The sequence below is a fragment of the Chelonia mydas genome, chromosome 1, assembly GCF_015237465.2.
Source record: "Chelonia mydas isolate rCheMyd1 chromosome 1, rCheMyd1.pri.v2, whole genome shotgun sequence".
Lineage (NCBI taxonomy): Eukaryota > Metazoa > Chordata > Testudines > Cheloniidae > Chelonia > Chelonia mydas.
This window is the reverse complement of record NC_057849.1, coordinates 228,949,168-228,968,308: the sequence shown is the minus strand read 5'-3', so window position 1 is coordinate 228,968,308 and position 19,141 is coordinate 228,949,168. Positions and strand designations below refer to the sequence as shown.

General features: G+C 42.7%; 1 protein-coding gene across 5 annotated transcripts in view; it reads left to right on the top strand.

Moving 5' to 3' along the window:
* Positions 1–8,512, top strand: part of RASSF8 (Ras association domain family member 8) — a 122,375-nt gene extending 113,863 nt beyond the window's left edge. For all 5 annotated transcript variants that reach the window (XM_037915409.2, XM_037915424.2, XM_037915418.2 and 2 more), the window contains 2 exons: positions 2,343–2,487; positions 3,502–8,512. In XM_037915409.2, the coding sequence (XP_037771337.1) occupies positions 2,343–2,487; positions 3,502–3,623 (267 nt within the window). In that variant the 3' untranslated portion in view covers positions 3,624–8,512. The remainder of the gene's footprint in view (positions 1–2,342; positions 2,488–3,501) is intronic.
* The last annotated feature ends 10,629 nt before the right edge of the window (positions 8,513–19,141 follow it).

The following is a 19,141-nucleotide window of genomic DNA, read 5'->3' as shown; positions in this document are numbered from 1 at the left end:
GTCTGTCCTTTGCCTTTTTGAGGCTGAACTTCTGTCTGTCTAGTGCTGCTCTCCAGAATCTTCCATGAGCATAGTATTTAGAAAAAAGATACAGATCCAAAAGTAGTATCAGAATGGGTGTGTTAAAGTAACTAATAGGTTATAAAACAATTGTTTGGAGACTAGCTCTTCCTTTTTCCTACCTGACTTGTTTGAGTTCAAGATTCTGTTTTCTGTCTACTTCAAGCAATTATAGAGCCCATGTCACCGGAGAATCAAGTCACTGTTTTTTATTTCCTGCAAAAGTTAATGGTGTCACTTGGACCTAAGTAGAGCATGAAATAATGAATATAAATGGAAATCCAGTTTGTAGCAAATAGTGGCAAGGGGGGATACAATGACACTGGGAAGCAAATTTCCCTATTCCTGGTATGTTTAATATCCCAGGCACCCTAGAATTAAGGCACTCAGTTTCAGTTGGTTATAGCACTGTTATTTATTTTAATATCCTGTACTAAACTGCTGCTGCATTCCACGGTAGCTGAGTAGTGTGAAGTGATTCTGCTGTCACTATGTAAAGGACTTGGGGATCCTTAGAATCACAGGTTCCAGTACCGTATCAATTTAAGCTGTTTTTACTAAATAAAGAAATGGTTAATATGGGCATCTGAAAAAAACACATGAAAACTCTAAGCATATATGTGTAGCCACCCATCCCCAGCCTCTAGTGACATTACAGATTATCCTTTTAGTTACTGTGATGCCAGGAGAACCCCCTTTTCATTTATTTATTTTAGTTAAATAACAATGCTGATAACATCCACTGAGGCTCACTCAGTTCAGACTCCCATTCTCACATGCTCTGGCTGTCGCAAGCAAATTCCTAGTAGGCTAAATTTTCAGTGCTTGTTCTCAAACTAAAGATTTTTTTTTTTCCAGAAAGTTTGAGCAAAATCAGTTCAGCTGTGTTTGAGTTATTGCAAGGGAGAGGAGGATATATGTTTCTCTATAATCTCAGATTGAAGTGTTAGTGCTCGCATAACTAACTGATTTGAAATTAGAAATTTTAAATGTGGCTTGTTTTTTATGGTCTTTGCTGAATAATAAGGAAGGGAAGAAAATTGGTTCAGTAGTTCTAAGGGTATGAATATGTAAAGTCAGCATTTTCATGTACGCATGTGAGAATTTCCTAATCACTCTTCTCCTGTATTTTTAAGGACACCTTCAGTCAAGCATGTGCTGTGATTTAGCAATTTTCCTTTCTTTCCTTGCCATTGGCATTTTTAGAAAAGGAGAAGATTTAAAATGCAAAAAAAAAAAAGAGCATTGATGCAACATTAGGGGTGAGACCTCAAGGGAAAAATTTCAAAAGCTCTTAAGTGATTTAGGAGCTTAATTCGATGGGACTTAGATACTTTTGAAAATTTTACCCTCCAGCACTCAGAAGTCAGGAAATTCCAAAGGCTGAGGTTATTCACACTGTTAGTATTGCTACTTACATGTTTTTAATGTCTTTTGATCCTCTTCCTTTTGTTCAATGAATGCCTCAGTGCATTACTGTTTGTGTATTTTATAGGATAGAGTAAACAAATACAGAGTTAACATGGGGGGGGGGGGGGGGGAATAATCCATTTTTGGAATTTCCTGACATTTGAGTGCATGATTTCGGAATGTAAGATATTAATGCAAGCTGAGACAAAATAGATTCTGAAGAATTTTGGCAAAAATCTGTGAGGACTTATTTTCTTAAAACCAGAGCAATCTCTGAAATGTACTTGCTAGACACTATACACACCCATAGCAAGAAGCAGTCCTTGCCCAGAAATGCTTACAGTTGAAATATGCAAGACAAAGGGTACAGAGAAAGGAAGTATCATCGCCAGTTAACAGATGGGAAACTCAGGCACGGAGGTATTAAGTGACTTGCCCAAATTATACAAGAAATCTGTGGCAGAACCACAAATTGGAGCCAGATTTTCAGGGTTCTGGCCAGTGCCTTAAACAAAAGGTTAGCCTCTGTAGCATTCAGGATATGGATTATTAGGGCCTCTTGCTGCTGTTGTGCTACGTGTCTGTTCAGGTGACTTGAGTAGTATCTGAGAGAGGACAAGGAAGCAAATATAAAGATCTGATAACTGCTAACAAGTAGATAAGTCCCCGTGACTCAGTATCATTTTACTTTTGTAAGTTATGCAGCAAACCATCTTTCAAAAAAACAATATCTTAAAAACTAGTAACTTTCTATTTACCCATCAAAGAAAAAAAATTACTTGCCCCAGAGACAAATGGATGGATAGAATTTTGAACGGCTGTTCCAGACTTACCCACCTCTAAACAGACTTATTTTCCCCCTTTCTGTTTAGGACAGAGAACAAGAACTGGAGCAGCTAACGAAGGAGCTAAGACAAGTAAATCTCCAACAATTTATCCAGCAAACAGGAACAAAGGTCACAGTGCTTCCAGCAGACCCTATTGAAGTGGAGGCTTCTCTCACACAGCTCGAAAGAGGTACAAAATTGAAAGTTTTGTAAGGGGGGGGGAAAAATACTCTTCTCTCTTCCTTTAACACTAATACACTAAACATCAAATGAACTCTTTTTATATTGAGGGACTAGCAGATAATAACTAAGTAGCAAGAGTATGCTATGCAAGTTCTTTTCATACATTAAAAAATCACACACCCCCACACACACCCATACACCCACCCACACACCGTCCTCTGAAATATACTCTTGCAACTTATGGTTGTGCCAGTGGTGCAACCACTGTTGTACCTAGCAGGTAACTGAGCTTCTGCTGTGACAGCCCTGCAAGTCCTCCCTGGACCTTCATCTCAGCCCATACCTTCCACTTTTCAAAAATCTTCTGCAAACACTCCTTTTTCCAAGGCCTTTATTGTCAACCCTTGTGTAGAGCCCTTCTGCTAATGATGCCATGGTGTTTCTTTCAGGAGGGCAGGGAGTTGGTAGTTTGGGTGCATGTCTACATGCATCCTACTGTATATGTGCACTGTCTGGGTGTGTGTGGGGGGGTTATATTTTCAAAGCCAACTAACAAACAGCTCACATTAAAATGAGTGGCAGTTGTGTGTCTAAATGTCAACCATTCTACAGTCACCTGTGTGTGTATTCTATGTAAGGTTTCAGAGTAGGAGCCGTGTTAGTCTGTATCCGCAAAAAGAAAAGGAGTACTTGTGGCACCTTAGAGACTAACCAGTTTATTTGAGCACAAGCTTTCGTGAGCTACAGCTCACTTCATCGGATGCATGCAGTGGAAAATACATAGGGGAGATTTTATATACACAGAGAACATGAAACAATGGGTGTTACCATACACACTGTAACGAGAGTGATCACTTAAGGTGAGCTATTACCAGCAGGAGAGGAGGGGGCAGGGGGAAAACCTTTTGTAGTACACCCAAGTACACTGGTACACCAGGGAATAAGTGTGTTCTCTAAATGTTACGAATAATATTTAGTAATTATTAAGTAAATCAGACTAATTATCATCTTTTTTGTGTAGAGACAACATTTCAGTCTGGGTCCCTGAAACGCCCAGGTTCATCAAGGCAGCTCCCCAGTAATCTTCGAATTCTACAGAATCCACTGTCGTCTGGTTTTAACCCTGAGGGCATTTATGTATAACAATATATACCTCTTCTGGAGAGGACCTATGAAGATACCATGGACAGTATAAGTTCCTTCCTTTTTGATTCTACCAATGACGAATGAAAGAAGCTTTTCCTCTTTAAGCCACCACATGTTGCGTTTCTTCATTCTACACACCACGTGGAGCCATACCCCCTGCACTGATGCAAAAGAACAAAGGAACTGTGTAGCTACCCAGCCGGCAATGTTGAAGTTACTGTCCAATAACTATTGATGCAAAAGCCTTCATTTGTATTATTGCTACTTCAGAAGCATTTAGAAAAGTATTATTTGATGTATAAGCATAAATAAAACACTGACTGAGCAGAGTGAAGGAACCTGTTTGCAATTGGTTTAAGGTTTAATTTATTCCATGCAAATCCATGGTGGTGTGAATGTTGACCTTTACGGTGTTTGTTTTATTATTTTAAACTTGTGACTAATTATATAATATCGTATTTCTCAGTCTGACCAGATGACTTTTTTGTGTGTATAAATGTCCAGTGTTTCATCACATTAACAATTCACAAACACAGGAGTGTTGTGGGGGTGCTGTATCTTTAAAATAGTCTCGAACCACTGATTTTGTTTGTTACGTTGTGGATTATGATGCATCATCACATCCATTGCTACCTTTTTAGGCTTGAAAGGTGAGTTTGTGGGATTAGCTTCCTATTGATTCTGCCTTGAATGAATCATTAGAAGATATTATGGAATTTAAAGCTGGCTTGGTAAGGATATTTCCAGCATATGATTGAGGATGCACTAGTTAGACAGTATTTTATTATATAGAATGTATATTTGAGATATTGTGCCACACTGTGTATGCCTTTTGAGAAACAATATAAGGGGTCTTCATCATATGTCTTACTAAAAGGGGGTGTGAGGCTTCTCAGTGTGTGGTTTTGACTTTTTTTTTTTCACCAGCAATGACAGTGTTCTTATTTTCCTGTAAATGTTGCTATTCTAAAAAAAAAAAAAAAAAAAAAAAATACACACACCATTTAGCAAAATGATATTTAAAAGAGCTGGGGTGATATCCTGGTCCCATTGAAATCAATAGCAAAATTCCCATTGACGTCATTGGGGCCAGGATTTCATTCCTGCTCCCCAAAATTTTATGGAACATGTTTTTCCTTAGATATGCAAGATTATTTCTGTTCAGGGTTTTATAGAGCATGTATTTTACAAGTGAAAGGTAGAAGATAGACTTCCACAGATTCACTAGTAGACTTCCATTTATTTTTACAATATTTTGAGGTCACCTAGTACAACCAAAAATAAAACAAGGTTTAGGTAAAGTGGCTCCCCAGCAGAATGTAAAAGTAAACACTTCCAAATAAAGTGTGGTTATGATGCTAGGCCCTGGTCCTGCACTCGGATCAATGCAGTGGATACAGTCCTGAGTCTGTGCAGAACACCATGGGCATCAGTGAAACTCCTTCTTGCTGACCTGGGGGGTCCACCTGCATGGATCGGATTACAGAATCTGGGCCTTATGTATTGCATTTGGACTGCCCATTATAACAGCACCAGATATTGCCATTGCATGCCTGCAGATCCCTTTGACTTCAGTGGGAGCCATGCCTGTGCATCCAGAGCAGAATTTAGCCCTTGGGGTCCCCAGAAATCAAAATCTAGAGGGAGAATCCTGATTCCATTGAAGTCAATGGCAGAACTTCTTTTGACTTTAGTAGGATCAGGATTTCATCCCTGGTAAGTAAAAACCCAAGCTTTAATAATTAAAGAATAATACTTTAGAAATCTTTTTATTTTTAAAATATACATGCTCCTGCTTGGATTTACTTGTGCCCAGATAAATACTAAATTAATTTTCCTATTTAAAAAAAGACCAGGAATTTCCACATCAAAACGGTAAATCAAAGTTTGAAGGATACAGCATGAGATGAAGGAATCACCATTAAATGGAATTTTTTTGCATTTCTCTTTTATTAATAGCATCAGAAATACTAAAAATGCTGCTGTATTTAGACTAACAGCAACTTCAAATGAGGCTGTGAAGAACAGACTCAGTTCAAAAATAGTCAGCATCCATGTCTCTTTTTACTTGTGAACAAACTGGTAAATGTGCTGCTCTGGCCTAAAAAAATCTTTGCCACGCTCAGTTTTTCATATCAGTTATTGATGATTCTGTGCTCATGTATGTTTGTGCTCATAACTTTTTCTTATATAAAAATGTATTTGTTAATATAAAACACAAATAATTTGGAGATTATACTGTGTCCAAGGGGCATATATGCCTTACTTTCCAGGTCCAGTTTTGCCAAACAAATGGCCCAATCTGGTAGGATACTTAGTATCCTCAACTCCCTTTGAAGTCGACTGGAGTTCAGGCAGTCGGCACTTTGCAGTATCGGGCCCAAACTGCGTTGCATAGCAAAGAACCTATGTCACTTAATCACAACGAAAAGTTTAATCAAATCTTTTCTGCATACTGATATAGAGGATTGTTAAAGCAGATAAATGTACTTATCCTGTTATGCAGTAAGGGTCTGAGCCAGCTCCCATTGATTTCCATGAGTGCTAAGATCATAAGAATGGTGTGTCTTATTGTGCTTTAAGTGGGTGGGTAAGAAAACTCAGGGTTTTGAATAGCTCAAGATATTTTTCCAGTAATAAAATTTGGAGCCTTTCCCCTTAATTTACTGGTTTAAATTTAGCATAGATGGGTGGTGACTGCTGTTTGGCAGAGAGGTCAAGCAGTAAGTGGGTTTGGAGACTAGCATCCCGTCTTCTGCTCTCCCTAGGTTAAAGCTGAAGAATATCATCAGGGCACCTGAGGAGCTTTCATTGCTTCTGCTCACCAGGAGGGTAAACAGAACAGTTGGTGCTCCAGAGCTGCTGTTAGTAAAACAATACATTCACTGAAATGTTTTTAAAAAATCCCTTTATTTTCCATCTTCTTGACGTGTTGAACTTTACACGGTCCTATGTTTGTGCCGTGTCTGTAGATTAACTAAAAAAATGGCATGCCCTAGAGTTGTGTGTTTTTATTATATTATTCGATTCAATCGCAGCATCATAAAGAATTAAGAGTTTCACTCCATATCAACGTGTGACCCTTTTGAAATGTAGATTTTTTTTTATCATGCTTCCATTTTCAAAAGCGTTTTCAAACCTGGTCAAAGGGGCATGCGTAGAACAAAAACAGCATGTACTTTAACAGGTGCCAGATTCTATACTGGCCAGCGAAATAAATATAGATTTTTGTTTTCATTAACTAGTTCAATATGCAACTATCTATTTTCCTCTAAGTGCACAGGACATTTATATGAAAGACTCTTATTACTGCTAATGGAAATTAACTGTGTGAATCCCTCACGTTGTCACTCACAAGTGTAGGAAGAGAGATAAATGGAAAAATAGAGTAAGATTTAGGATAAAATTTTCAAAAAAAGTAAATCTCATTGAAAGATCATAATGGCTCATATGTCACTCAAGCATTTTTGAAAATGATACCCATCTTCTGAAACTTGAAAGCGAACATTCCATCACTACCCTAGCTTACAGAATCTGCAAATATTACTTTTCTTTGTGATTAAGAGAAGACCTTTTAGAGAAAGGAAAACCTCTAATTGGGGCTATAACTGCCTTTAAAAAAAAAAAAAAAGCACACTATGTATTGCATTATGGTGAATTGGGATTATATGAGTGGGGAAAAAATTGATCCTGTGATTTTTAGTGAACTGAAATATACAGTTTCCCAGTGTGCATTACTTAGAATGAATTGGGCCTTAATTATCTATGTAAATAGCAAAACTTTATTCATTTTTTTCCAGAAAATAATCTTTAACGGCCTGTATGGTATTAAAATAAGTGTCGAAGTGTTACTTTTATATTATGCCTCTTTTTTTTTTTTTTTTTGGAACATTGAAACATGCATGTTTTGTTTTATTTGCTACAGTATTTTAATGTTTTGGATGAAGGCCATCGGCTGTATGGAGATGACAAAACAATCATTCTATCTATTTATTCAGTATTGCTGCTTATCGTTTTCAAAATAAAGCTTTCAGTGCCAATACAGTGCCTGACTGAAAGCTGCAATAGCTCTCTTCAGGCGCTTCTTTATGTTTGTAGAAACCAAAATAAGTGCAGGTTCTGCCCTAGTGTATAGAATGTTCAAACACAAGAAAGCTAATGGCAATAACTGTGTGTGCATGTGTGTAGTATTTACGTAAACACACACACACTACATGCACTTAAGCCCAGTTTAGTAATGCACTTAAGCATATGCTTAAATCCATCCCTGTTCAGCACATCGCTGAAGCAGATGCTAATTAGGGCTAGTCGTTAAACTGACAGTCATAAAGGGCATGATTCAAAATTCATTGAAATCAATGCGACTTAAGCATGTGCTTAAGCACACACACGCTTTGCTGAATTATAGCCTTAAAAAGTTCATTCTGGTTCGAGAGATAACAGTTCTAGTGATAATTCCTCATTTTATGTATAGTTGGTATCTCTGAAACCTTTATTATTCCCACAAATAGAATGAATTTAAGTGTGCCCACTCTATAGAATACAGAGGAGGAAGATTTGAAGAATATGTTTACAACCCAGATGCAGCTTCGGTCTGAACATAATCACACAGTGATTAAGAGATTAGAGTTGCTGAAGCTTTAAACAGGAGAGGCAATGCTCATTAACTGTGAAGACAAAAATGACCATTTTTAGTACTGCTTTGCTTTAACTGCAAGATGGAAATCTGTATTATATGTAATTATATTAGTTTCTCTTTTGACTGTCATTTAAAAAGCTTATATTTTCTGATTATTTTCATGAATTGTTATTCAGTGCTTTGAAGAAAAATATTGGATATTCTCCAGTACAATAAATCTCCCCTGAATCATTGGGTCTCTACAATCCGTGGTTTGTTGGCATGCATTGTACATCTCACACTAACACACTTTGCAGTTGTCACAGTTTTTGTGCATTGAAGAATATCTGGTATGAAAGGAAGACAGGACAGCATACTGCACATATATCTAAAAGGCTTTCAGAAATGTTTATTCTAAATTCATTAACTATGTCAACATAACTGAAGTTGTGTTGGACATAAGCTGAGCATCTGGGCTCTCTATTTATTCGCCTAAAGAAGGAATTTACCCCAAGGGGGGAGAGAGAAAAGGAGCGGACCACTGGTCTGAGTACAATGAGGAGGCTTGTACCAGAAGGTGTATGCCTATCAGAACTCCAAGCGGGTAGACTAGACCTGTAACAGGAGGGGTGGAGCTTGTAGAAAGCTGGTGATGCATTCAAATTTAAGCCTACAGGGCAGCTAGGAGTCACTACAATTAAACCAGGTGGCTTTCCTGTGTTTTGCCATCAGGTTTTCCACACTGATACCATTATTATTAGGGGCCTACTAAATTCACGGTCCATTTTGGTCAATTTCACGGTCACAGGATTGTAAAAATTGTAAATTTCATGATTTCAGCTATTTAAATATGAAATTTCATGGTGTTGTAATTGTAGGGGTCCTGACCCAAATGAGTTGTGGAGGGCTGCAAGGTTATTGTAGGGGCGGTTGTGGTACTGCTATCCTTATTTCTGTGTTGGCAGCGGCGCTGCCTTCAGAGCTGGGTAGCTGGAGAGCGGTGGCTGCTGGCCGGGAGCCCAGCTCTGAAGGCAGAGCCGTTAGAAGCAGCAGTAAGGATGGCCTGGTATGGTATTGCCACCCTTACTTCTGCGCTGCTGCCTGCAGAGCTGGGCCCTCAGTCAGCAGCTGCCACTCTGGCTGCCCAGCTCTGAAGGCAGCAATGCAGAAGTATGGTATGGTAATGCCGCCCTTACTTCTGTGCTGCTACTGGTCGGGTGCTGCCTTCAGAGCTGGACACCCAGCCAACAGCCGCCGCTCTCCAGCCGCCTAGCTCTGAAGGCAGCGCAGAAGTAAGGGTGGCAATGCTGCGACCCGCCCCTAAAATAACCTTGTGACCTCCCTGCAACTCTTTTGGATCAGAACCCCCTGTTTGAGAAATGCTGATCTCCCCTGTGAAATCTGTATAGTGTAAGGTAAAATCACATAGAAGACCAGATTTCAGTCTGTGACGTGTTTTTCATGGCTGTGAATTTGGTAGGGCCCTAATTATTGTAGTATCCAAGTTGCCCTTTTTAATGTGGAAAACAATCTGGTTTTACATGCAAGTCTCCTTTCTATTCTTGTAGTTTTTGTTTTGTTTTGTTTTTTTAAGACCACTGTTCTCACCCCCAGCCTCAGAGCAGCAGAGGATTTCTGAACCCCACCCAGCCTGCTGTCCTGCAGGAAAGAATGTGGGCCCCAAATGCAATGACTGCAGAATAGCAGCACTGGGCAGCACAACTGGGATTGTGCAGCATCTGAGAAATGAGAGCAATGTGACCCCTTAGGACACTGGTGTTTACTGAGCAATTGGTTATTACACAGTAGTAGCCGCTTCAGTGAGGTAGAAGGAATGATACTAATAATATACATTGATTATATATATATAAAACTTTTTAAGCACATGTAGTTCTTTTGGTGGGTAAAATTATACATTTGTTTCACAAGTATGCTGTGCATCTTTTACAAGAGTGAGGCCCTCAGTTATCAGCGGAGCTAGTAAGTCAAGCTTTGGAGAAACAATTGAGTTTGGTATTAGTTTGATTTTTTTTACAATATTTCTCTCCGTTCCCTGAGCCAGGGGAGTCTGAGCATCCCATCCAGTATAGCAGTAAATGAGCTGCACTTGTCTAGTTGAGAGGACAATCAGACCTCAGCCGTTCCAGAGCCTCACTGCCACCCAACAATCTACAGCTATACACAAACCACAGCATGAATTTTAGGGGGCCTGTACTGAAGGAGGCACCATCCTTTGTTTAGCTTATATGTAAACCAGCAGGCTATCAGCATGGGAAGATCCCATCTCATGACAGGAAGAGAATACCCAATGTGGCTTTTTCCATTCTTTAATTCTGCATCAAAGAATAAAGTGGTTTAACGTGTGTGTGTGTGTGTGTGGCTTTGCTGAGCTAGTGAGTGCTACTGCATGTCCTTAGACCAGTGACATGCTTTATCATTTCATTAGCTCTCCTATGGGAAAGACACCTTCGAAAAGACATGTTCCTATTTCTGCTTAGGGGTCCTAAATATTATAGCGAGTATGGTGGTACTGATTTAACTGTTTGAGTAGTATACAATTGGTAAACTTTTTGCTTTCCTTGTCCTTCAGCATATTACTTCTAACATCTATTGTCACATTCTGGGGTGCAATTCAGACCAGTGAGAGGTTGTCACTGCTTCTATTATAACCCTAAGTGCCCCTACATGCTGTTTCTACTTATAGCTTCTTGCCCAGGACATACATACAGCCCGCAGTCAGCATGCACTCTGTGTTCTGTCTGCTGTACAACACTGATTCAACACTTGGAATCCAACAGCCTGCCAGCAGTTATCACAGACCCATTCTGGTCTTACCAGACTTAGTTAATGGCAGCAGGTAACACCAATACACACACAAACCACTTTAAAGCCCTCTCCTGCAACATTCAGAGGGATAATAAGATTCATTTGCTCCTTGAAGAGAGAAAACCCACCAGTTTGCCATAGTAACTGGAGTTAACATTCACTTTAATTCAAACGCAGCACTGGTCATTGAGCTTAATAGTAAAACAAGTTTATTAACAAAAGAAGACAGGCTTTTAAATTAATTCAAGTATGAGAGAAAGTTAGGGTCACAAGCAAATAAAAGTGAAAATCTGCATCTAAAAGTCTAAAACTTAATCTAGCAAGATACAGGCTTTGTTCAAGATGGCTTTTCTCACCCACATGTTCTTCCCCCTCATCCTCCTACTGGTGTTTGCTAAAATGCAAGTTGTTCTGTTCCCTGCAATCTCCTCCTCCTCCTCCCCCTGTCTTGATGGTCCTGCTTACTGCATATATGTAAATTGAGGTAAACACCCACTCCTTTGTTTAGGATAGATCCATTTACCAACTTTACCTAGGCAAGGCCATCTGGTCTTGAACATATGCTAGTGACTTTCTACAGGGGAATTCAGAACTTTACATATAATGTTGCTATATGCATTTTACCATGATGTGACTGACCCGCAAGTTGTTAGTTTTCAGATGATACCGCTCAAGGCATACTCTGTACAGAGATTATTACATGAGTGTGCAGGCTGTGAATGCAAAGTGCTTAGGGCCATATCTAGATGGGGTCAGGCCATTCATCTTTTGGTTAGAGCAAGGGCCCTGAAAAATGGAAGGTTATATGCCCAGCCACTGAACTGCTGTGTGACTAACTGCGGAGTGCACAGTCACTTACCTTCTCTGTACCTCTGTTTCCCTGTCTGACACAGGAGACGGCCTTGTAGATGAACGGTGCAATGTAATTGCAAAAGATCAATCTCTAAGGAGACTGATGGGCCACTGTAAGGACCTGATCCAGTCCCCCCTCTCTGCAAAGCCACCATGCAACTTTCAGATCTGGATGGAGGAAGCAGCTGATGGACAGTTATTCCCCTTCTGTCTGCCAGTAAGGGTGAAGCCCTGATGGGAGACAGAGGGAAACTGAACCACACACATTTCTCTTCTGCAGTATATGACTGGCTTGCAAAGTGAGGTGTCTGTCCTTGCAAACTGGACTCTCCTTCATCCCCTGCTGGAAAAGAAGTTACTGGTTGGACCCCTTCTTGGAAAGCTCAAGAAGGTACAGGGGTCATCTCCATCAATTACATCTTCCATGCTCCCTGGGATTAGTAATTAAGGGAAGGATTTTTAACTGTGACACTGCTTAAAAGCCAAAGCCAAACTTGGCCTTAAATTCCAGAGTGTTCATTGATTTTGTTTGTTTATACTTTGCCCTGATTACATTGCTCGGTATTCGAAGTAGCAACATCAAAGGTCATGCTCTTTACCTATAAGAAGATCAATGTGTTGAAAGTGGCTTCTAACAAGTCTCGTGGTGTCCATGCTCCAGGTGGGAGGATTGTTTGTTTCTATTATCAAATACATGTTTCAGCCTATTGAATGCTGTGAGGGCTATTTCACCATCCTCCTTGGCAGCTTAGCACTATTTTAATAGTTGTGAAAAGTGCTGGTTGATACTTTGAGAAAATGATTCAAGTTTTCCACATACAAATCATCACATTTTCAATGAACCTCTAGTTCTAAAGCTTTCCTAAACTTTAACGCAAAACTTCCTTTCACCTTAAACATTTTACCAATTGCTTCTGCCGTGGATAAATAGGGGTATGTCTATGCTAGAAATGCCACCACTGCAGCTGCGCCACTGTAATGTGGTCACATACTATAGTACTGGAAGGTAGTCTTCTATTGACGAAGTAAATCCACCTCTCTGAGAGGCAGGAGCTAGGTCAACAGAAGAACTCTTAGGCTTTGGGGGTCTTAATTACATCTCACGTGGCGTGAAATTTTTCACAGCCCTGAGCAAGGTCGTTAAGCTGACCTAACTTTGTAGTTACCAAATTGATTTTAATTTTTGTTTAAAAGTTGGAAAACGTGGATGCTTCAACTGCCAGGAACTTGTCTGATAAGATTCAACTTAAGGTGGATTTCAGTGGGTGAGATAAAACTACCTCTTCTGAAAACCCCAAAGGAAAATATGAGAACAGTGATACACCCATAACTACACTGTGTTGCTGTCATCTTACTCTAACTAACCTCTGTCATCACTTTAGACATTGCCGTGGAGCTTGTGATGATCCATTCATGTGATGATGTGGAGCTTATGGATCCATTCACAGTAGTGCACAGTGAGAGCAAGGTGCTGCCTAAATTAAAAGGGTAACGGCTTATTCACTTTGCACTGGTGTAAATTACTGCATAAGATACAGGGCAATAGGGAATCCGGCCCTCCGCCTCTGGAAAGTTGAATTATTGCAATTGCACCAAGACTTACACAAGAGGGCAGTCCTACCTTCCGGCATTCCTACAGCAGCACGTCCATGCCACTGCAGTAGAACAACAGACAGTTTTTCTCGGCCCGGAGCCTGTGACACAAAAGAGAGAAAGCTACAGCTATTACATATTCTAATACTTACAGATGGTGCCAAACTAACCGTGCTGGAGACTGAAGTCCTTTGTTTTAGCCACAGAAAACATACAGCAGAAGCATCACCAATGCAAACACTGAGTTTAACGGAGTTTAAGGCCAGAAGGGACTATCAGATCATCTCGCCTGCTCTTTTGCATACCACGGGCTATTACCTTTCACCCAGGTACCCTAAAGCCCAAAGTGTTTAGTTAGACCAAACCAGTTCATCCCTGAGAAAACCAAACTGTGTGCCAAAAGGAGAGACTAATGTTCTGCTGATGTCTGAGGTCCCTGCAGTGGCATTGGTTAAGTGAGATATGCCCAGGTGATCCTGGCAAGTGCCACGCATCCCATGTTGCAGAAGAAGGTGAAAAAAATCTCATGGTTCCTGCCAGCCTGACTTCAGGGCTAATTCCATCCTGACCCTAAAATCAGGGAGTAAGGCCCAGCAGTCAGGTAGCTAGAAAGGATTCCCCATCTCACCTCACAGCACTAGTCCATCCCATCCAGTGTCCCATCTCTAACTACCGCCACTCTGTAGTGTTTTAAAGGAAGGTGGGAGGGGAAAAAACCATGACAATATATTTGTCCATTGGAGAAAAAATTCCTTCCTGCCCCCAGCAGGCAACTAACTGAAGACCTGAAGCATGAGATTTGATGCTAGATATCTTAATGCAGCACCACAGATGTTTTGAGCATGGGCAGTGCGTGAACCGCTGGCTGGGGGAGGTTCGTCCACAGCCACACCCCTTCCACTCGAGGTCTCACCCCTGCCAGAGTTGAGCCCCCTCTTCTGCCCCGCCCCCACCCGAGCCTGAGCCGACCCCCCCACACTGCAGCCACCGGCCCAGTCCCACGGCTAGCCCCCCAGCCCCAAAGGAGTGTTGGGAGGGTGGGTGGTGCAGGCCCCCAGCCTCCCCAGCCACTGAGCGCAGGAAGGCGGGTGGCGCGTGGCCCTAGCCCCAGCGGTGCGCTGGGGGGGGGGCTGGAGCCGGGGGACTGGAGCCGCACACAGGGAGCGATCACAGCAGGGCGTGGGGTCACCTCTGGCTGTTTGCGGAGGCAGAGCCTCCCCCAGCCTATGTGACCTGCCGCCCATGGTTATGAGCATGTTGAGGGCAATGTAGGTGATCCCATTCTCCCCTCGTCCCATGAAGGAAAGGGATCCTGATCCCTTAACCAGGTGACAGGCCTATTCAGAGAGAACAGAGGTTTCAAAAGCCAAAGCCTAAGTGACCAGAGGGGCTAGTGAACAGGAGCAGCAAACAGAAGTTTTGTGAGGGAGTGTGAGAGCCAGATACACTTACCATTCTGTAAACTTAGGCCAATCAACACCCAGCCACCCCCCAAACAAAAAACGCTGCAGGAGTGAAAACAATGCAGGCAGAAGGCCAGCAGCAGAGTGGGGGGCTATCCAGTTTATTGCATCATGTATGATTACCTGCCTTGTGGGCAGGCAGCATGCGTGTGCATTCGGTGCAAGGAGCCAGTGGCCTCAGAGATACAGTACAGGCTCATGAGACTAGAGTGGCTGAACTGGAGAAGCTAAGGGTGACAGAGAGGTACATAGATGAGGCTTTCTGGGACACAGTAGGGTGGTCCCACCCCCAGTCTGACAACCTCCGTGCTGTTGAGGAGGATGGAATCTCAGAGGAGAGCATCAAGCTGAAGCAAAGGGAAATGCAAGCTCGCCAACAGCAATTCTGGGCCCCAGGGCAGAACAGTCAATGGGCCCCTAGAAAGAGATGGCTGAGGTTTGATTCATGCAGGGCAGGCTGGTGCAGAGCCCCACGCTGCTCCTGGCCCGGCATGGCGTTGCCACATGGGTGCGGAGCTGGACCATGCGTGGCGGCTGGTGCACACACGCACAAGCCGCGCCCGCGGGCCGCCTGACATTTGGCCGGTGCTGCGTCTGCGCTGGCTGGTGCCCAGTGAGCTGCTGGGTATACTCTTCCAGCACGGCCAGGGCTTCCACATGCCTGCCTGGCTGCTTTCACCACCACTGAGCATAGGCACCGACTCCACGGAAAAAATTGTGGGTGCTGAACCTTCCCCTCTCCCCCAGTGCCTCTTGCCCACCGGCGGGCCCCACAGATCAGCGCCTCCCCCTCCCTCCCAGTGCCTACCACCTGCCGTGGATCAGCTGTTTCACGGCATCTGGAGGCGCTGGGGGGGAGAGGGGAAGGAGCAAGGGCATAGCATGCTCGGGGGAGGGGGCGGAACTGGGCAGGAGTGGGAAGAGGGGGAGTGGAGTGGGGGTGGGGCCTGGGCAGAGCTGGGGGGAGCACCCCCAGCAGATTAGAAACTCGGCCCCAGTCGTGCACGCCTAGGAGCCCTGCGGTGGCCAGGGGCGCCCAGGCCCTTTTAAACTGCCTGGCCCCTGGGCAATTGCCCCCTTTGTCCCCCCCCAGCCCCCCACCGTCAGCAGGCCTGCTTGGAAACCTCCTTCCAGATTATGTCAGGGTCAGACATACCCCTCTCGCACTGTGGATAGCCCTCCTGGGGAAGGAACCCCAGTTACTAGGAAGAGCCAGGCAATAATAATGGGAGATTCGATAATTACAAATGTAGATAGTTGGGTTTGTAATGACCTGGAGACATGCATGGTGAACTGCCAGCTGGGTGCAAAGGTTGCAGAGCTTTCGAGACATCTAGACAGATTTATGTGCAGTGCTGGGGAGGAGCTGGTGGTTGTGGTACATGTAGGTACCAATGACATAGGGAAGGATACTCAAGAGGCCCTGGAAGCCAAACTCAGGTTGCTAGATAAGAGTTTAAAGCCTAGAACCTCCATGGCAGCATTCTCTGAAATTCTTACAGTTCCATGCACTGGGCCAGAGCTGCAGGGTCTCACTGCGGGGATGAGAAGATGGCATAAGAAGGAGGGGTTTAGGTTTATTAGGAAAGGAGGAGCCTATAGAATCATAGAATCATAGAATATCAGGGTTGGAAGGGACCCCAGAAGGTCATCTAGTCCAACCCCCTGCTCAAAGCAGGACCAAGTCCCAGTTAAATCATCCCAGCCAGGGCTTTGTCAAGCCTGACCTTAAAAACCTCTAAGGAAGGAGATTCTACCACCTCCCTAGGTAACGCATTCCAATGTTTCACCACCCTCTTAGTGAAAAAGTTTTTCCTAATATCCAATCTAAACCTCCCCCAGTGCAACTTGAGACCATTACTCCTCGTTCTGTCATCTGCTACCATTGAGAACAGTCTAGAGCCATCCTCTTTGGAACCCCCTTTCAGGTAGTTGAAAGCAGCTATCAAATCCCCCCTCATTCTTCTCTTCTGCAGACTAAACAATCCCAGCTCCCTCAGCCTCTCCTCATAAGTCATGTGCTCTAGACCCCTAATCATTTTTGTTGCCCTTCGCTGGACTCTTTCCAATTTATCCACATCCTTCTTGTAGTGTGGGGCCCAAAACTGGACACAGTACTCCAGATGAGGCCTCACCAGTGTCGAATAGAGGGGAACGATCACGTTCACGTCCCTCGATCTGCTCGCTATGCCCCTACTTATACATCCCAAAATGCCATTGGCCTTCTTGGCAACAAGGGCACACTGCTGACTCATATCCAGCTTCTCGTCCACTGTCACCCCTAGGTCCTTTTCCGCAGAACTGCTGCCTAGCCATTCGGTCCCTAGTCTGTAGCGGTGCATTGGATTCTTCCATCCTAAGTGCAGGACCCTGCACTTATCCTTATTGAACCTCATCAGATTTCTTTTGGCCCAATCCTCCAATTTGTCTAGGTCCTTCTACCTATACAGGCAGGCTGGGCTCCACCTAAATTAAAATGGAACCAGATTGTTGGCATGTAAAATTAAAAAGGTCACAGAGGAGTTTTTAAACTCAGGGCTGGGGGAAAGCGGACAGGTGTGGAGGAGCACACTGTTTGGACAGAGACATCTCTTAGAGGATGATCTATTAATGGGAATTCTCTATATCCTAGTAAAGAGGAGAGGGTAGAAGTTGATGAAGTACAGGTAGGAACTGATGAGAAACAGTCAAATGAAAAAGTCCCGTTCAATTACATCATGAAGGCAGACAACTAAATATTGATAAATTTTATAAGTACTTGTATAAAAAAATGCTAGAAGTCTGAATACTAAGATGAGTGAATTTGAGTGCCTGGAATTATCTGAGGATATTGATATAATAGGCATCACAGAAACTTGGTAGAACTGTGATAATCAATGGGACACAGTAATACCAGGGTACAAAATAAATAGGAAGTAGATCGCACTGGTGGGATAGAAGCTCTGTAAGTGAAAGAAAGCATAGAGTCAAATACTGTAAAAATCTTAAGTGAATCAAACTGTACCACAGAATCTCTATGGGTAGAAATGCCGTGCTTGAATAATAAGAGTACAGCAGTAGGAATATGCTACCAGTCACCTGACCAGGATGGTGATTGTGAATTGTTCAGGGAGATTAGGGAGGCTATAAAAATAAAAATTCAGTAACAATGGGGGATTTCAACACTCTGCATATTGACTGGGTACATCTTCCCTCAAGACAGGATGCAGAGATGAAATTTCTAGATGCCATTAATAACTGTTTCTTGGAGCCACTAGTCCTGGAACCCACCAAGGGAGACGGAATTCTTGATTTAGCCCTAAGTGGTGCATAGGATCTGGTCCAAGAGGTGAATATAGCTGAACAGCTCAGTGATAGCAACTATAACTTCATTAAATTTAACATCCTTGTAGGGGGGACAATACCAAAAGAACCCACCACAGAAGCATTTAACTTCAAAAAGAGAACTGCACAAAAATGAGGAAGTCAGTTAAATGGAAATTAAAAGGTACAGTCACAAAAATGAAATGCCTGCAAGCTGCATGGTAACTTTTTAAAAACACCATAATAGAGGCTCAAATGAAATGTATACCCAAAATAAAAAAAATAGGAAGAGAACTAAAAAAAATGATACCATGGCTAAACAACCGAGTAAGACAGAGGACAGACAGCTGTTGTCCCTGCTTCATTATGTAAGGATTTCATGCAAAAAACACATGCCTCACACCTGTGCATTGACCACTGTCTTAACTGGGCTCACTAATGTGTTTACTGGCCAGGACTGAATATGCAACTCTGCTCCTAGATAAAAGGATGTGACATCTGTCAAATAAGAGATAACCACCATCAGAGAGAGACTGTTACCACATGAACTGCCCACTCGACCATGGGAAATGGTGGACACGGACTTATTTACCTTCAATGAAAAGCAATACTTGATTACAGTAGACTACTATTCAAACTTTTGAGAGGTAGTTGCTCTGCCTGATACAAGAAGCAAGTCAGCAATTGGCAAGCAGATGGCCCACTTTGTGAGATATGACATTCTGAACTTTGTGTTCACCAATGACGGACCCCAATTTGCCCTGGAAGAATGCAAGACTTTTTCATGCCCATTGGAGTTTGACCCCCACACCTCCTCCTCAGCATACCCACAGAGTAATGGTAAGGTGGAATCAGACAAG